We start from the raw sequence: 19,597 nt of genomic DNA on the forward strand, positions 1-19,597 counted from the left end.
CTTAAGAACTGTCATGAATACCTGACACAGCTACTGGTATGGTGTGAGTGTGTGTGAGTGAATGAATGTGATTTGCTTTACAACCTGTTACCAATAAAGTCTTACCCTTTGTAAGATCCTGCAAGTGATCATTTTGAGTAGCAGCAATTGGTGAAGAATGTAAAAGGGGGGAGACTAGGCTTCAGGTAATATAAGGGCAGCGAGGTAGTGAAGGATATAGCTACTAGCTGTTGGGAATTTAGAAAGTTGAGTGGTCAATACTGCACAGGGCCACTAAGTTTTGTAGAAAAGAGAAAAAAATCAGGTCAAACAGATCTGAAGGTAGAGGATTAGACAAAGGTAGATAAGCCATCTGCCTTACAAAATGCTCATTGAACATAGGGTTTTTGTCTGTGGACAGAGGAGGCGGTACCTCCAGGATCTTCAATATGAGATATTGAGCAGACTTTTGAAAAATATTGCAGTATCTTTAAGCTGTCAAATGAACAGAAGCTGATGGCAGGATGTTGGCTGTTGTGGCATGCTCTTAAAGTCACTGTAACAGAAAAGAGCAAATATGCTGAAGAAGGGAAAGATTTGCACAAGCAATTAATACAAAATGAAAAGAAGACAGAGCAATTAAGTCTGCAGTGTCAAGCCTTAGGAATAACTAATAGTCTGTTAGAGAGATAATTATAAACAGTAGAAATATCTGGAGGAATGTGAACAGATTCACCCTCCCCCCCCCCTTTACTAACTGCATTCGTGATTGGATTAGTTCTGGGCAAGTTGTAAGAATGTAAGCATTATGTTACTGCTCCCTCCACACCTGAACACGTGGTTGCTCAGTTTATGATGCCTGAGGCCTGGTTCTCAGAATGTGCTGTGAGTCAGCAACTCCGCACAACATCAATGGAGATTTAAAAGTTAGAATGTGTTCAGAGTAATGCTTAGTATGGGCAGAGCTAATTAATTTACTGCACCCTGACATGCACATGTGTAGATGTTGACATTTTACTGCAGAGCTAATTAGTCAGCTCCACCATAAAGTACACATTTAGGGTATCCAGTAACTTTAGATGGCTTCTGGAGCTCTTAACCCCTGGTTTGGCTACACATTAACACCTTTTAAGTGGCCTAAAGCACTTGTTATTCAGTTTAAAGTAAAGCCACTCCAGGGCAGGGTATCTCTAATCTGCCTAGTCTTGCTCCCTTTCCATTAAGGCATGGCCACTCCAGAGGGTTATTCTGCTCGTGTTCAAGTCCTCCAGTGTCCCAGAATGCAATGGCCCCTCCTGAGCCAGGGCAAGTGGGGAAGCTGGGGCATAGTGGGCCCAGGTACTGTGCATCTGCCCTTATGCTCCCATCAGGTAGAGCCAGTGCTGCAGCCCTGAAGCATCCAGCAGCTGTGGTGCCTCCTGGATTGGCTGGTTTATTGCTCTGAATGCTTGGGCTAGAATCAGGCTGCTATGCCTGTGGGGAGTGACAAGCTGGTGCTCACCCCTCCCATTGACCAGCAGTTGAACCTGCACCCAGCCCTGAAGCCCCCCTGTAGCAGCTGGATAGCTGTGGTCATGGATCCTGGGTTAAAAAAAAAACAGAAGAGAAAAAAAGCAGAGCAACATATACACAAGCAGCATGCGCCACTCAAAAGAGGAGCCAGGCCACCTGGAGCCATGCTGCAGCTGAAAGCCAGGCTCCACACAGCAGAATGACCACTGCTGCAGCCCCCAGTGCTGGCCCCAGCCTCCCCTACTCCACCCAGGGTAACTTGCCACATGCCCACGTTCCCCAGGGACAAGTAGTGGTAGCACAAGGTGCAGTGCTGCTGCTAGTTGTCCCCAGGAACCAAATGTCCACACTATGTGTGGATGCGGCCATTGTGACCACCCTCAAGAAAGGGGACAAGTCAGTGTGTGGGAACTACCAAGGCATTGCTCTTCTCTCCATTGCTGGGAAGATTCTTACTTGGATCCTTCTGAATTACCTCCTCCACAGTGCAGTGGTTATCCCCATGCTCCTCTAGGGGTGTGGGACTTGGATGACATACTGAAGCCATCTTAAGTGCCTGGAATGGTTCCATCACCATTGCCTAATGAAGATCTTTTGCATTAGATGGGAAGACCACTGCACCAGTGCTAGCATCCTTGCAGTCCTCCCAGAATCCCAGCATGGCTTTAAACCATTTTGGAATACAACTGACATAATTTTTGGTGCATGAAAGATCGAGGATAAGTGCAGAGAGCAACACCAGGAGCTGTTTATGCCATTCATTAATCTAACCAAGGCCTTTGACTCCTTTAATCATGAAGCCTGATGGAAAGTGCTGGCTAGGTTTGGCTGTCCACTAAAGTTCATCAGTGTCCTCAAGCTACTCCATGATGGGATGACTGCCACAGTCTTTTGCAATGGATCGGAGACGGACCCATTTACCATCCATACTGCTGCCAAGCAGGGTTGTGTCATTGCCCCAACCCTTTTTTCCATCTATCTTGCTGTGATTTTGTTTCTCATCCATGACCACCTTCCTCCTGGAACTCGGGTTTATTGAATGGATGGTCAGCTTTTCAGCCTGAAGCACCTTCACAGCAAAATGAAAGTTACCAAGACTGGCATCACTGACTGCAGCTGATGAGTGATATCCTCACACACACACAGTACTACCGATCTGCAGTTCATCAATGAACTTTTTCAGGTGCCTCTCATAGCCTGGGACTCTCCCTTAATATTGAGAAGAGCAAAGTGCGCCATCAGCCTGTCCCAGAACAAGCTGCCCCCCACCACAGATTACCTTTGGTGGAAAACCACTGGAAAATGTCAAACATTTTCCATACCTTGGCAGCCACTTCTCCCTGTCAGTCAGTCTTGATGTAGAAATCAAACATGGAATACCCTGTGCCAGCGTATCCTTCATAAAGCTGCTTCACCGACCAAGATCTGCAGATGGAAACTAAGATCCTGGTCTACAGTGCAGTGGTTATCCCCATGCTCCTCTATGGGCATGGGACTTGGATGACATACTGAAGCCATCTTAAGTGCCTGGAATGGTTCCATCACCATGGCCTAAGGAAGATCTTTTGCATTAGATGGGAAGACCACTGCACCAGTACTAGCATCCTTTCTGCAGCTAACATAACCAGCATTGAAGCAGAGATCATGAAACCAACTCTGCTGGGCTGGCCACTGTGTGCAGATGGCTGACACTTGTCTCCTAAAGCAAGTCCTCTTCTCTCAACTCAGCCATGGTAAGAGGACCCATGGAGAATAGAGGAAGTGCAAAAAGGGCACCCTGAAAGTATACCTTAAGAAGGGTGGCAGCAACCTTACAAACTGGGAAGTGCTGGCTGGTAACATGTCTCAATGGCACTGCACCATACATCAAGCTACAACCCACCTTGAAAAGAACCGTTTTGCTTAGGAAGCTGAGAAACAGCAGAGGAGGAGGGAAAGCACACAACATCCTGGCCCACAGCTGTGCTCCCCCCATTCACCCCCCCCCTCCCCCCCGGCACTCTCTGTCATATCTGTGGAAAAACTTTCAGAGCATGGATTGGACTTCTCAGCCACTTTAATACTCACCAATAATTCCCCCCTTCCCCCCAGCAGATATTACCTCTCATGGATAGAGAGCCAAAAAAGATTTCTTACACAAGTCTGACCTGGCCAAAATATCACAAAGTTCCCATAAGGTCACAGAAGGCTCTCTTAGGTCTCAGTGGGCATGTCTATACAAGACACTTAACTAAGCAGTAGCATAGTTTACTGAGCAGTAAGCACGTGTGTCTACATTTGCATATACTTACTGCACTGTAAGTTACACTACTTGGAAGTAAATTTGCTACCTGCAAATGTAAGTAGCACATTTATGCATGAGTAGTTACTGTGCAGTAATGCACATGTAGACACCAACCAGGAGCAAGTTTGCTCCCGGTCAGCCCTGGCACTAGGAGGCCAACCCAGGGCTCTGAGGATGGGAGCGTCTTCTCCCCTGGTCTGGGCCTGCTCTATGGCAGCCCCTACCTCAGCGCCTTAAAAGCCGACAAGCATTTTGAGCCCTGGGACAGCAACCTGAGGCTAGTCCAGGCCCCTGTGTCCCCCCGAGCAGGCTAAATACTAGCTGAACTAGCCTGCCTGCACACCGGTGCCACTGCCTGTCACTGCAGTGCTATGTGGCTGCCAGGCCTGTGCTGTCCAGGCCTGCAGGCTGCTTCAGGCTGCTTCAGGTTCCTGCCAGGCCTGTCAGCACCCAGGCCCAGCTGCAGGCAGCTCCTAGTCACCGGGGCCAGCTCCAGCTACCAGCAGCCCACCCCCAGTACTCTGCCTAGAGCCTGCAGGTGCTGTGGGGCATTGCCTTGCTGCACAGCTACCAGTCCCACACTGTGCCCTTGAGCCGGGCACTGCAGGCAGCTGCCCAGGCCCAGCAGTTCAGGGACAGCTATGCAGAGGCCTGGAGAGCCAGCACAGGAGCCCTGATGGCCTCATCATCGCCCATGCCAGTCCCCCCCCCGCCCCAACCTGGGGCACCAACTGGTCCATGGAGAAGACTGGCAACCTCATGGCACTGTGGGGCGAGGAGGAGGTACAGTGGCAGTTTGCGCATGATCGATGCTCCAATATCCATGTGTATGAGGGGCTGTCGGGTTAGATGTGGGAGCAAGGGCATGACCAGTCAGTGTGGCAGTGCCATATAAAGGTCAAGGCCTTGCAGGCACAGTGGGTATCCATTGGCACCACAATTGTCAGTTAGGAGACTGCCCACAATACCATGCCCTTTATGTGGCTGCTGACAGAGATCCTAATGCCCTGGGACCCAGGCCACAGCTGTACTGTGTACAGCAGCATGGGCAGCCTGGCTGGGTTCCCACCCATGCCCAAGCCTGGCACCCATGGTGAAGTGTTGCCAGGGGAGGGACTCTTGGGGCATCAGCACCCTGTCCTGACAAGCTCTCTGCATGCAGCCTCCACCAGCAGCTTAGGGAGCCTGGGTGAGTGCTTGCTATGACATCTCCACAGCCTTCGCCCCAGCCATGAGATGCAGCCAGCCATGTCAGTGCCGGCCACCACCAGCACCAGATCCTCCCCCAGGTAGGGGAGGCTGCCTACACTGTGCCTTGCCATCTGATGAATCTGCCAGGAGCCACAAGCTGTCACCACCAGCTGGGACTGACCAGAGCCCCCAGCCACACCAGCCCTGACCACATGGTAAACCCTGTACTGGGAGAGAGGGCCCTCCACCCAAACCCCTGCCCCTGCTCCCCAGCTGTCCCGGCCACACTCCCCTAGCTGGGTTCCCCCTCACAGCATTCAGGGAGGTGGGAGACAGTGCAAAACATTATTAAGCAGCTCAAACTGCCGCAGCTAGGAGAACATGGGCCTCTCACACACTGAGGAACATGTAAATGCCGGCAATGATGTCCTCCTCAGTAGCAGGGGCCAGGGACATTTAGCACAGTGACAGATAGGCCTCTAGGTGGTGGTGGAGGTTGCAGAGCAGCCTGGGCTTGCCCCCCACACTGTTGAAGCTCAGGGTCCTGTGCCAGGTGCGCAAGTAAGCCTGGGGCACCATGGCGATAAGCAGCAGCAGGGCATAGTGGGTCAGACACCTGTTGGTCAGCACAAACAGCTCCTCACACAATGCCCAGGAGATGCACAGTAGGGGCACACTCACCCACCCAACTTACCATGGTCCATGGCCACCTGTGAACACCCACTCCCTGATCTACGGCCGGGCCCCGCACAGCTCCTGGAACAGAGCATCTTTTCTCAGAAATGTTGCAAACTCTCACAGACAGCTTCTTTCTCATGGCTCTGCAGGCCCTGCAGCTACACGTGGGGACGAGGCTGCAGGTGGCAGCCAGGATATGGGCTCAGGGTCACTGCCACCCACAGCCGGGACCCTGTGGATGCTCCGGTTCTACCAGAGAAAGATGCAGGACAGGACCCTCCTCCTGGACGACCTGGTTATGGCATCAGAGGACCATCTCAAGGCTGTTTGGGCCTGGTGGGTGGAGGACATGGCCTGCCAGGATGCTCAGGACTGGTGCAAGGAAGCATGGGACTGGCATGAGAAGGCATGGGACCAGGCAGACCAGGAGTTCTGGACGCAGGCCCTGGCCCTGGAGCATGAACAGCTGGAAGCTCTGTGGGAGCAGAGTGCAGTCCTGGGCAGGGAACTGCAGGTCACAAAGGATGACAGCTGGGTCCTGGACAGCATCCTAGCCCTGGTGGTCACCTTTGTGCTGCCCACTGCCTGGCCCCTGACCCTAGCCTGGCCTGCCCCACCCACCACCCAGCTGGGCCTGGGCAGAGGTTCAGTGCTGCCTCCACCAGCCAGGAACCCCTGTCTTGGCTCTGCCTCAGGTCTCCTGCCACTCAGCCCCCACAGCTGAGCTGCGGCCTGCCACTCACCCTGTCCCCAAGTGGGTGCTGAGCTGGAGCTGCCTGCAGCAAGGCAAGAATGGCATGCCAGACCTGCTGGCCCTGGGCACCAGCTGCCGGAGGGGAGACTGCCAGAACCAGGACAATACCACCTGCCATTGCCCTGGATGAGCCCCACACCTGCTGGACTCACCACAGCATGCGCATCCATGGGGGAATGGCCAGAGGCCAGAGTGCTTGCTGCCTGTCTCAAGGCTCTGCCCCCTCCGTGCCCCCACTCCACAGCTGCCCATGCCAGGAGGGCACACAGACACACCACAGCACTCCACTTGTAAATAGTCTGCACAGGAAAGAGCGTGTTTTATTGTCAGTGTGTGGTGGAGCGCCTCTGTTTGGTGGCAGGGAAGGAGGAGAAAGATCTGTTTTTTGGGGAGGTAGGGAGGCATAGGGCTCTTTTGTTGGGGAGGGAGGGGAGGTCTGTTTGATGTGAGGGGAATAAAAACTGTTGTTCTGAGATATGGCTGTAGTGAACGTGTTGCTGGGGGTGGCTGGGAGGGGTGGGGGTGTCTCTGGGTGGTGGTCCAGGCAGGCTATAGTGGGGAGTGCAGGAGGAGGCAGTCGGCCAGCACCTCTCACATGTGGTGCCCTGGTCCCCACTGGCAGGGGGGGACCACTGCTGTTGCTGCCACCACAGCTGGTGCTCCTGCTGTCAGGTTGTCAGACCTCCTCCACACAGGCCTCATGAAACAGCTCCCCCTGGGCCTGACAGATGTTAGGCAGCAGGCAGGCTGTGACGATGGCCCAGGGGATGTTGTCCTTAGCAACCTCAAAGTAGGCAGTGAGGGTGCACCAGTGTCCCTTGGGGTGGATGAAGGCACATTCCACCAGGGCATAGATCCAGTTCAGGTAGCAGTTAAAGTGGCCCTGGCAGGGGTCCAGCTGGCCAGTGTAGGGCTGCAGTAGCCAGGGCAGAAGTGAGTAGGTGGGGTCCCTGATGAGGAGGGGCAGGACCATCATGGTACCCAGCTGGAGGTCTAGCACCCCCAGCATGAAACACCCGCTCTGCACCAGGGCAGGCAGGGTGGAGTTGCAAAACATGCAGGTATCTTGGGCACTGCCCACGCAGCCAGCACTCACATTGTTGAAGGTGCTGCGGTGGGTCCACGAAGGCCTGGAGCACCACAAAGTGAAAGCCCCTCCAACTGTAATAGGGCCAGTCACCCTGCAGCAGGCAGGTGACAGGAATGTGGGTCCTGTCCAGGGCCATGATGCACTGGGGGAATCCCAGGACACAGAACCCTGCCACCACCTCCAGGGTGTCATGCACCCAGAGCACTGTATGCCCCAGCACATCCTGGAGGGTGCTGCATATGCTGGAGGGAGCCTTCATGGCAGTGGCCTTCCCATGCCAAAGAGATGGCTCTTCCATAGGGGAGGCTGGTGGGTGTGGTCAGCTTCAGCAGGGCAAGGACCAGCCAGGTGTCCATGGAGAGAGGTGGCCACATGTCAGTGTCCTGCTGCTGCAGGTGGAGCTGCCCCAGGAGATCCAGAAAGATGGCCTGGATCATCCTGAATACCTCAGCTACCATTCCTGGCTGGGCTCAGAGGCAGCAGGGTTAGAGGCACAGGATTGTGAGGGTGGCCCTGGCAGTAGCATCCTGGAGCCCATCATCAGTGTCCCTGCTGGGGTCCAGCCAGCTGGACGGGGTCCAAGCGGCAGTTGTGTGGTGGTGGCAGTGGCCACCCTGGGATGGTGCATTGCAGCTGGGCAGGTGGTCCCTGCATGTTGGGGAGCCAGTAGGGCCTAGACAGCTATGTGCCAGCCAGCGGTTGGCATGGGAGACCAGCAGGGCCAGTGCGGTGGCCTAGAGGCTTCAGTGGCAGAAGCCTGGGAAGGGGCTGGCCAGGAAGCAGGAAGGGAGGTTGGCTTTTCAATATGGCTGCCAGCTGCTGGCAGCTGCAGCCGGTGCCTCGAGTTCCCCCTGGTGGCAGGGCCCATTGCAGGGCCACAGAAAGTGGCAGCAGTTTGCTGCCTGGAGCAGCTAATCTGCTCTTAAGTCCCTGCATGTGTAAACAACTGCCTGGGAGCGCTTACTCACGAGTAGTTTACTTGCAAGTAAACTGATCTTGGATCAAATGCTTGTGTAGATGTGACCAGTATGCCTGCTTTCTCAACACTGCTAACTAATGGCTTTTTCCTCTCTTGCAGCTGACATACTTGCCCCCTCCGTGGGGTGAATGTCGCTCCTCAGATATGGGCTTAGCCTTCTTTCCTGTTTACAGTATCACAGCTTGCAGGATTGACTGTGAAACTCGATACATCGTGGAGAACTGCAACTGCAAAATGGTTCATATGCCAGGTCAGTCTGCACAAGGTGTCTTGGAATATGCCCAGCAATGTAGCTCATTTTCTTATTTGTAAATTAAATTGGATTAAGCCCAGATGTTAATTTAAAGCAGTAGAGCTGTTCCTGATTAACTACTTGTATGAATGCTTTCCTTTCAGGATTTGGGTGCCTTATTGTAGATTCGTTTAACCCCCTTCCAAGTGAACTAAACTCATTTGCGGTATTATTGTTGTTGTTGTTGTTATGGAATAAGAATGTGCACATGGGGAGTTAATCAGGCACTAGCCCTATTAAGCACATGATTTTGCAGAAGGACATTACATTTCTGATGTGTCCCAATCCCCCTGGATGCTGTGAGCAGGCTTTAGAGACTGTGCTGAACTTTACTGGAGTTTAAGGATTTCCTCTGGCACCTTCTGCCCTGCACTAGTTAGAGATCATTTCACCTACCAACTCTTGGTGGCCAGTTCAGTAGCAATGTTTACTCTTGAACTTGCAGCCCTTTAAGGGTATGGACACACATAACACTTAGACTGATTTAAATTGAAACCTGAAGTGGACAGACATACAAGCTTGTTAGACTGGCTTAAAGCTTGTGAGAATGGTACCAAAGGCTAGAAATAGATGTTGCTGAATGAAGTGGATCAGCTGTGCCGAGCAGTATTGTGACATAGCTGATCTGCTTCCTTTAGCAAAGCACACATCACCCTTTATTTAACCTTTGATGGTGTAGGACAAGGGGTACTATGATCTCCCTGCTTTGCCTGCTCATCCAGACCTGTTCCTAGCAATCACTGGAGATGAGTCTGACTGAGCAGAGAAAGTTGGGCTGTTCCTTGCACAGCCAGACCTGCTCTTTTGCAATCAGAGGGACAGGTTGGGCTGAGTGGGGAACCCTGACTTCCCTACTTATGGAGCAGCAATCTGAAATTTAAGTGCTGTTTTGAACTAGTTCACTGTGAGCTGGGTCAATGTTACATAGAGACAAGCAGTGTTCTTTGCCACAGGTCTGATCAGTTTTCCAGGCATCCCATACTATATGACTCCTCCCCCTGACCCACACCCTCCCCATTGCTACAACTGGTGTGTTCTGGTGCATGGCCAAAACTCTACTGCCCTATTTTTCCCTTTTATTGGCACTTTTTTTATCAATGAGTTCCCTTGCAGGATTTGGTCAATAAATGCTATCTTTCTAGCAAGCATTCATTTCCCCACTTCTTACACAAGCAAGTGGGGTTCTCATTATGCCTTCTGCCAGTCCCAACATGAGTACAAACATTACCCCTTCCTGGGTGTGCAAGTCAGGCAAGCACACTGCAGACTTTAGCAAAATGCAGGATACTTAACTTTATTAATCTGATATTTAGGAGAGAAGGGAAAATGAAAATGCCACCAACCACTCTATGGAACCCACAAAGCATGGGTGCAAGTACTTCCTCCCCACTTGCCCATTGCGATGCATGCTGGGCTGGGTGATGATCACTCCCACCCCAGGTGCCAGGGACACAGCACTTCAGCACCTAAAAAGTTATTGTTCTACCTGGCATCTTAGGACACTATTCACGTGGACATTTCTGATCTACAGCAATTTTGAACCAATTCCAAATTGGTGACATTTGGAAATGATTCAGTTGTTATGTGTGTCCCCCCCTTAGGTTCCATTGGCCTTGCTATGTGGGGACTGTGAGATCAAATTCATGGTTTGCAAAATGCACTGGTTTAGTGATGAAAGTCAGGGGGTTTTGTGATATCTTTTATTGGAACAGTTCTGTAGTTGAAAGAACTGTTGGAAGACCTTGACCTTTATAAACTGCTTTGAAAACTGCTTACCAAAGCACTGCATCTGATTGAGGTGGTAGTATGACTTTTTTCACTTCCCTGCATTGTTGCAATATTTATAGAGATGAATTATTGATTTTGATAGTGTCCAAATAGATCAGTTCTGCTTGGTTCCTTTGCACTACAGCTGCACAAAGCAGCCTGAAGTACTGTGGCTTAACTTGGAACAGGAGTTAAGTGGCTTAACTTGGAACAGGAGAGCACCCTGGGAAGCCACTGGGGAAAGAGGCCTTTGCCATGGGGCACCTGCCACCCCTAGATTGCAGAGCATCCCTATCTAACCCTTCTAAGCATCCAACATAAATTGACTGGGGTGTGCCAACGCTCCTGCTGGTACCAAACCCAGACTTTCCTGGCTGGAGAGTCTTGCCCCTCTGCTCAGGGTTAGGCTGATTGCCATACTTGGGGTCAGGAAGACATTTTACCCCATAGTCAGATTGGAACAGACTGTGGGTGTTTTTGCCTTTGTCTGTAGCAGGCAGCATGGCCCTTCATCCTAGATCTCTTGAGCATATATTGACATTTCATAGAAGCAAGGCATTTGCTGCCATGGGTCCCCTGCTTTATCAGTGGCAGGTTAGGGTATTAGGTCTGTGTTGTGTCAGGGTTGATGATAGTTTTATGTAGTTTATATTATGGATTGTATAGAGTGGTTAGATAGAGATGGTCCTGCCTCAGATGGGGCTGGACTAGATGATCTATGGAGATCCCTTCCAGCCCTACTTCTCTATGATTCTATGACAGTAGCCATCAAGATCCTAAATTACCCCCTGGCCAGTCTCAGTGTGGGTGAAATACAAAAGCTTCCTTCCTTCCATGCTCCACAGTCCTACCCTGACCACAGCATCTGGACATCAATATTTCCTTCATTCCAGCTTCACTGTCCAACCTGGAAGGAGTTGGTCTCCTGCCATACAAAACCCAGCACCTAGAACATCCCACCAAATTGTGGATGGGTTCTGATTGACAGGATAAAATTACACCCAGGCCATGTCTACATGACCGGCTGACTGCACAGTTGTTACTGCACAGTCATTTAGTTACTGCACAGTCCCGATCCCACACAGTTATTTTTAGCTGCTACTGCACAATAGCAATGAGCCACTGTGCAGTAGATTATTGCTACTGCGCAATAGCGTTGGCACCCCAGTTCGTGCCCAGCGATGCTACATTGTTGTAGCAATGATTTACAGCATAGTAGCTCATTGCTACGATGATGTAGCATCTCATGTAGCTGCACCCCCAGAGCCCAAGAACCCACTAAATATGACAATGCAGAAGGAAACCGTGGCAGGAATCCCACTGAGACCAGTGGAATCCTCCTTTCACCCCACCTGCCTGAGTAGGTAGACTGACTTCATGGACTTGAAGCAGGCTATAAGACTATCACCACCCCTCTGAATCCAGGGGGGTCACCAGGTTGTAGTTAATATGCAGAAGTGCATATAGAGGAACATAATTATTCACATATATTCTAAGGCACAAACTGCATTCTTGGGTTGATTTACTGACTACCGAAGACCAGACACCTCTGAGGCAGAATGCAAATGCTGTTTAGCAGGGTTAGCATCTTTTCACTGGAGATGATGAAGGAAACCATGCTCCACTGAACCTATAAAAGGGGTCTAATTAGGAATTTAATTACCTGCACCTTGTGCTCATGGATGGCCTCAAATGGTCAGAGACTATATTTCATGCCCCATCTTTAGCACAGTATGTTTTCAATAAGATGCGAAGTGCTAAGATCCCTCCATACAGATGCAGGGCTGTTTATGCTGATTCAGCCAGCAGTAAGACCATGTGGGTTCACTTCAGGAGCACAGATACAGAAGCATAAATTCAATCCTGAAGAATAAGGAGTTTAAGAATCTTGGAAGAAAAGTAATTAGGAGCATCAAAAGAGATGTCCATTGAGGGGAAACTCAGGAAATACAAACTTCTGGGAGAAGCTGGAAATGAGATTTTAGGGTTTGTTTTGATGATTTTAGGGTAAGACTAAGACTTCCATGCAGACATACTTGGTTACAGGCAGGTGTGAGAAATTCATTTGCTTATTGCGCTCTTGCACCATGCCAAGTCTTTTGTTTAGTTTGGAAAAGGAGGAAGAGGCAACCTATTTGATCAATGACTGCTTTATGTAGAACCTGGATGATACTTTCAGGCCTCCAATCCAAATGCTGATTTAGGCCAAACAGACCTTGCCCAGAAATCTGACAAAGTGGCCTAGCTCTGTGCCATCCTGCCTATTTTACTTACAGAGTACCTAACTCCAGTGGGGAAGCTACAGTGAGATGCTGACTCTAACCTGCTTCACATCTTACCCTGCATCCTGCCTTCCAGCCTCATCATCCCCAAATGCACCTCTTCCTAGGCTGTTTGTACTGGATACACTAACAAGAGGTTGTCTAATACATAAGTATGGCTGCTTTCATGCTGTTGATGCCAAACGTGCTAGTTGCTGCTCTGACACCAGCATCTGTTTTCTGACTCTGTGTATTTCCCTCTTGTCTTCTATTTCTTTTCTATGCAGGGGATGCACCTTTCTGTACTCCTGAGCAGTATAAGGAATGTGCAGAACCTGCTTTAGGTTAGTACAGCCACGAATTCTCAGGCTCACTCGGACCCTTTACAATGGTGATGGATGATGTGGGTATCAAATGGGGGGAGGGGACGTACCTCCCAAGCTGCCTGTAGTCTCTTTGTCAGTACAGTCAGGCCTCGATTTATACAGTATTTTTGCAGCGCGGTTTCAGTTATGCACGGTCAATTAATTGTGACCCTTTATTTTTGTACATGGTATGGATTCACTTTTACACAGTGCAATAAAGAAAATTGGCTGTATCAGAAATCGGTGCAATGCAGCCGATAATTTGGCCAATAAATGCCCATGCATGCATGCAGCCACAGTGCAGTATGTAGGCAGTGAGGAGCACAGCCAGGTAGCCTGGAGAGCTGCGTGCAGCTGGTAAGTCTGGTGTGGTGGAAGGGGAGGGGGGGAGGGAAAGGAGGTGCAGATCATGGCCCCCCGTGGTGAAGGAGGGAGTGGGGCAGGGGGGCAGGGGCAGATGCTGCCCAGCCAGGGTGGGGCGGGTGCAAGATGGAGCTGTGGCTCATTTGGGGGGCACGGAGGGGGGGCAGCTACTGCCACTGCATGCACCCTAGAAGGGCACGGGGGGAGTATGTGCCCCCTAGATCTTCATGGGGCAGGGCAGGCTGCAGCTGTGGGCCACACTGGGCTCTTCTCAGTGGGGGCTGACCAGGCTGAGCTCAGGGCAGGCAGCAGCAACACTGGGAGCAGACTATGGGGGAGGGCTGCAACCACTCCAAATTTCACCATAGCCTTCTCCCAGCACTGCTGCTGCCCACCCAGTGCAGCCCCAGCTCTTTCCGGTGCATGAGTGGAGGCGGGGATTGGATAAATGAGAAGTCATCTTGTGAGCCTGGAACCTAAACCCTTATTTCCGATAGACCCTTGGTATCTTTTTACATGATTTCTATTTGCACGGTGTTGTTTCAAGAACGTAACCACCGTGTAAATTGAGGCCTGACTATATTCTTCGATTAACATACAGCAGACAGCAAACAAATGGTTTGTGATGGGACTGGAGACAACAGCATTTGCTGGTTACTCCGGGACTATGGGACCAAGCCTTAGCTTCATTCAGAATACTTCTCAGCAACATTTCCTCAGTTGCATGCTTTAGAGAAGAGAAATTTGGATAAATAGTGCACACAATATTCCTAAGAGCCCAGCATGTTCTGGGCATGTATCAGCCCCAATTTGGAGGAAGCAGGGTTGGGGCAGGAAAGTGGCCCAAGTCAGAAAAAGCAGCCAACAGGAAGGTTTAAGAAGATCCATAATAGACTAAGTCCCATCCCTGCTGTTCAACATCATCACACCCCAACCATCATGAAACTTGAACCCCCCCAGCACTGAGATTCACTGTTGTTCTTGAATGTCTTCCGCACCCACGGGTCACCCCAAAGCTAAGTGCTGTCCATTCACTTTGGGGCTCTTAAAAGATGTTACAGTAATATCATTGACACATGGCAAGGGCACACATTTTTGCTATGGTTCCCCTGAGCTTGCAGGAGCTCTCAGAAATGTCTGCGTTATTCACCTGTGTGGTCTGCGTCCAACCCAACCCTGCAGTTCTAGGTCTTTAGAAGTTACAGCAGGTGTGTGAGTGGCTCGCTCCTGGTAGGAAAAAGACAACTATCTTGGTCACAGGTCATCTTTTTTTCTCTGTGTTTATACAGCGCCTAGCACAATAAGGGCCTGGTTTATGACTGCTGTGACAGTGACAAAAAATAATATTATTAATCTGTTGTGGTTAGTTCATGAGGAGAAGTAATTTTTCTTGCAGAGTTTCAAAAGGTCAAGATGAATCATTTTGAAACAAGCCCTCAGGTACAACAGGGAAGACTCTACACTGATGGGTACACAAACAACCTTAACTCTGACCATGCCTACCAATACTTTCTGCATTAGACCACTCATTGTGGACTCTGATGAATGTATTCATCTCTTGTATTAATGTGTCAGTGAAGTCCCTATGGATGTGCAGTGGGTCCCAGTGAAGGTTGTTTACAAAAGACTGAGACTTTACACGTCAGTACTGTTGTTAGCTAAGTATCCAAACTGCAAGGCTAATGGGAGGAATATTGGTAGAAGGTCCTGTAACTGGTCATTTTCATAGTCTTTCATCTCTTTTAATCTTCATGTAATTCACCTCCAGAGCAATCTCAGCTAATCATGTTTTGAGAAGGATAAAAATAAAGGATAACAGTTTCAAAAGCACAAAATTACTTGGGAGACCAAGTCCCATTTTCAGAGGTGTCTTAAGATATTTTAGGACATTTTCAAAACTGCCTGAGGCCCAGATCTGGTATTTGGCACCTAACTCCTATTAAAAATCATGGGCATCAGATATCAAAATAACCTTGAGGGTCTGGGCCTAGGAAACTTAGAAGACTAAGTCCTATTTTTAAAGTGACTTGGGCACTTAGGGACATTTTTTTAAAGATCTTAGGTGCCTAATCCCTAAGGTCCTAATCGTAGGTGCCTAATTAGGACCAATTAGGACCTACAGGAATTTTCAAAGCACCCAAGGCACATAATTGCCATTGAAATCACTTGAAATTAGATGCTGGGGGGTGGGGGTGGGGGGTCAAAAGTACCTGGATCCTAAGCATTCTAAGTACCTGAATCTAAGCCTTTTTTGAAAATGAGCTGTAGGCTCCTAAGTCACTTAGATACTTTTAACAATGTCATTGTCTTGCACCTCCACCCCATCACATCACCTCCATTATAGTTTATCCAAATGCAACCTCTTGAAGTACAAGAACTATACTAGTGGGCAGTTATGCTGAATAGGCAGCCATAACATTGGGTCTCTTCCCTTTCTTTATACATCCCCAGCCAAAACCCAGAATCTGAATGAGTCCATGGGACAGGCTTCTCCCATGTTACAGGTGGGTAGGAATGGCCACAGTAGTGAAGCAGTGGATTGAATGATAGGGAATTTGACAGAAATGACCTTTACATATTGCTGATTGTTTGACCCGTCCCTGGGTAGAACTGCCTGCCCCTTCCACTCCCAATCTGCTTTGAATCAAAGAAAGGGTATATTTGTAGGCTATGCCCAGTAACTCTTGAAAGTGGATGTTGATGTAATCCCATGTGACTTAGTTCCCTCGTCTTTTTCTAGGTATGCTTGTTGAAAAGGACAGCAATTACTGTATCTGCAGCACACCATGCAACCTAACAAGGTACAACAAAGAGCTATCCATGGTGAAAATCCCCAGCAAGACTTCAGCCAAGTATCTGGAGAAAAAATTCAACAAGTCGGAAAAATACATCTCGTAAGTGCAGGCACCAGTGCTAGAATAGTTTATCTAATTTAATTTATAATGTAAAAAGCTTCTTCTGAGCAGGCATCCAAGGGCCAGATCGATTCAGTGCTTAACTCAGCTGGTACTGGTGCCAAATGCTGGTGATGCATTCACTGCAAAGATAAAGTGCCATGTAAAACCTTTCCTCAGATAAGACACAGGTAGGTTTTTCCTCAGTGTAGTTGCTTGAGGTCAACTCTCTGCTCCCACTTGAGATTCACCCCCTTGGTTTGAGAGCCTTGTCTCCATTAGAATTCTACAATTAGGAGTGTTAAACATAGAGGCCAGAGGCTGGATACCTGTGGACCAATTCAAATCTTTGGGCACCTATACAGGTGCAGTGAGGCTGCTTTGATGTGCTGTAGTTACGTGACAATTATTGCAGCCCAGCAAACTCCAGCGTCACATGTATCAGCGTCCCTGTGCTGAAAAATAGCAATGGGGGTGCTTTAACTAAAACTTGTTTGATGAGCTTTAGTTAAAGCACCTTGCCGCCATTTATCAGTGGGGACGCTGATACACATGAAGCTCCGGGCACTTTAGTTAGAGCGGCTCTCGGAGCTGCTCTAACTAAAGCTCCCCCGCCATTCCCAGAGCCTGTGTATAAATGCCCAGCCCACAGGGTGCCCCATGCTCCAGATCCAGCCTGCAGGGAGACCCATGCTATTCATCCAGCTTATGGGGCCAAATGAGTTTGACCCTCCTGTTCTACCTCAATATAATGGTGGTGAGGTAAAAGCACTGCTTTTCTGGAAGTGAAGATATAACCTTAGTGTCCATTTCTGAACTGTAGGTGCTGCTCCTCTGAGTGAGTGAACAGCACTCTGCATTGGATTAATGGCTGGAATGAAGAGTTCTAATGATTGGTGAAGGAATTAGACTCTTCCTCCAATCCTGCCCCACCCCCAGCCCCACTCCCATCTCACACTATATGTGTGATTATTGTGAAAGGACCAGCAACAGTTTCAGGTGACCAACATTCTTTTCTCACATGACATCTAACCTGGCTTTCCCTGCAAGAGAAAGATGCAGTGAAGACTGAGTGGCTTGCCCTGGCTCAACCATAGTATCTGGGCTGGGTGAGGGGCTCCCCTAGGTGAAGTTCTCCAGACTGTACTACACAGGAGTTCAGGCTGGGTCATCAGCATGGGCTCTTTTGGCCTTAAATCCATGAATCTAGAAGTGTATCTTTGGTGTGCTGAGACTTTCTCAGAGGCGGTAGAAGAGAGGAGATGGGTCACTCTTCGCTTCTTCTTACAAAGCCCAGGTAGCTTTAGGCAGCAGGTGTTCTGATGCCATTGTCCTGTTTGTGCAGAGAGAATATTCTTGTGCTGGATATATTTTTTGAAGCACTCAACTACGAGACCATTGAACAGAAGAAAGCATACGAAGTGGCAGCCTTACTTGGTAAGGACCATTCTTATCATATGAATTTCTGAATCAGTGTATGCATCCATGCTGAGAACAACAGACAGAGGGACAGTGCATACAGCCACACACTGAGTGTATATATGCAGGGTTGGGGGGTTGTACATAAAAGGCAAATGAAGTAGAAGGGTGTTTGTGCAGATTGAGTGTGCTTATATTGTGCTTTTAAAACAGTGGCCTGGGAGTCCTGGAACCATCACAGTAATTATCCATTGTAACGTAAAGTTCATCTCTCATTTTCTTTCCTGCACTGAGTGGGTGAATGTCTTGGGATCATGATCCCCCCTCCCCCCGCTCCCTTAAGGTGATTGGAAGCAAAGCTACTCCCTGTTGAGATCAGTATAGACTCAGTTCTACCTCTGAACAAGAGGGCACTGTCCCTATCTTTGCTGTACACAGTGGTCGCATCTACATGAGATGCTTACTGTGCAGTAGTAGCAATGAACTACTGCACAGTCAGCATCACCACAAAGCTATGCAGAGATGTTACCGTGCAGTAAGGCCAGCACTAAATGACTGCATAGTAACAACTGTGCAGTCAGCATCTTGTGTAGATGCTGCCAGTTGCTACCTGATCAAGACAAATCAGGGTATGTGGATGATTTGGCTCAGTAGCTGGGGTATCTCAGCTTATTAGTAAGGGAATATAGAGCTGCTCACTTTCTAGGGTGCTGGTTTGATTGGCTAAAGCCAGCTGTAACTGGAAATCATCACAGCTTAGGAGGTTGTGCAAAAGGATCTGGCAAGTCCTAGCAGAGTGTATAGCAAGACCATCATCCTAGGTTTTTCAATAATTGTCACCATTGCCAGGGGGATTGAAAGGGCAAATAACACTTCTCTCCCCTGCCCTACTCAGGTTCTGACTGAAATACATTGGTGGGGGAAGCTTGCACTACTGCTGCCTAGGCTGTACCTGCTCTGTCCTTGAACACTGGCCTGCAGTGCCCTGGGCTCTCTGCTCAACACGTGCAGGAACATCTTTGGAAACAGAACCCAGCTCCCTCTTTTGCAGGCCACAAGCCCTTTTTCACTGGGCCACAAGGTCACACTCCTTGCTTGCTATCCTTCTAGATCCCTGACTCTTACTCTCCTGGCTGCCCAGCTTCAGTAGGATAGACAGAAAGTGTTCTGGGGAATGGCTAGTCCATATCCTGGTGGTGAAAGTAGCATGCTAGAAGTAGAAGACACTTGGGTGATAAAGGTATAGAACCATAGTCTTTTACACCCTTGGCAAGTCGCATAATCCCCTAGGTAACTAGGCTAAAAGGCAGGAGTGTTCTCCTCCTCTTCCTGCCTGGTGATTAGTGACAGTTTTTCTTTGGCTAAGGATTTGGGAATTTACACTGATATTAGGCAATTCCTGGGCATATTCTGATTTTAACACAGTATAAGTGAAGGTAAATCTTCAGGAAAGCATTTCTGAGCATTCTCAGCCTACTGCCCTGGAGGTGCACAAGAAGTCCTGATATCCAGGCAGCAAAATGACTGTTGCACCAGGGGAACTGGATTGTGTTAGCGATTGAGGCACCTCAAAGCTGTGTCAATACTTCTCAGAGGCCAATCAGGATATGGCCCTTACACTCTCAGCCCCCCATGACAAACCACTGTTGAGGTGATGCCAGAGCCCTAGGTCTCTCCCTCCTGTTCTGCTGTGTGTTTTTAAGGAACAGGCTAGATTTTTGCACTTGTGGGCAAACTTCTTACCCTCAGCACAGCTCAGTCTCCCCAGC

The 19,597-nt window shown here is 49.4% G+C and overlaps 1 protein-coding gene across 1 annotated transcript in view; it reads left to right on the top strand.

Annotated features, from left to right (window-relative positions):
• LOC102386911 (acid-sensing ion channel 2) overlaps positions 1-19,597 on the top strand; it is a 454,052-nt gene that overhangs the window by 359,415 nt on the left and 75,040 nt on the right. The window contains exons 6-9 of the mRNA XM_025200734.1: positions 8,567-8,717; positions 13,075-13,131; positions 16,256-16,409; positions 17,755-17,846. Of these exons, the coding sequence (XP_025056519.1) occupies positions 8,567-8,717; positions 13,075-13,131; positions 16,256-16,409; positions 17,755-17,846 (454 nt within the window). The remainder of the gene's footprint in view (positions 1-8,566; positions 8,718-13,074; positions 13,132-16,255; positions 16,410-17,754; positions 17,847-19,597) is intronic.

This window comes from Alligator sinensis, unplaced genomic scaffold (genome assembly GCF_000455745.1).
Source record: "Alligator sinensis unplaced genomic scaffold, ASM45574v1 scaffold161_1, whole genome shotgun sequence".
Lineage (NCBI taxonomy): Eukaryota > Metazoa > Chordata > Crocodylia > Alligatoridae > Alligator > Alligator sinensis.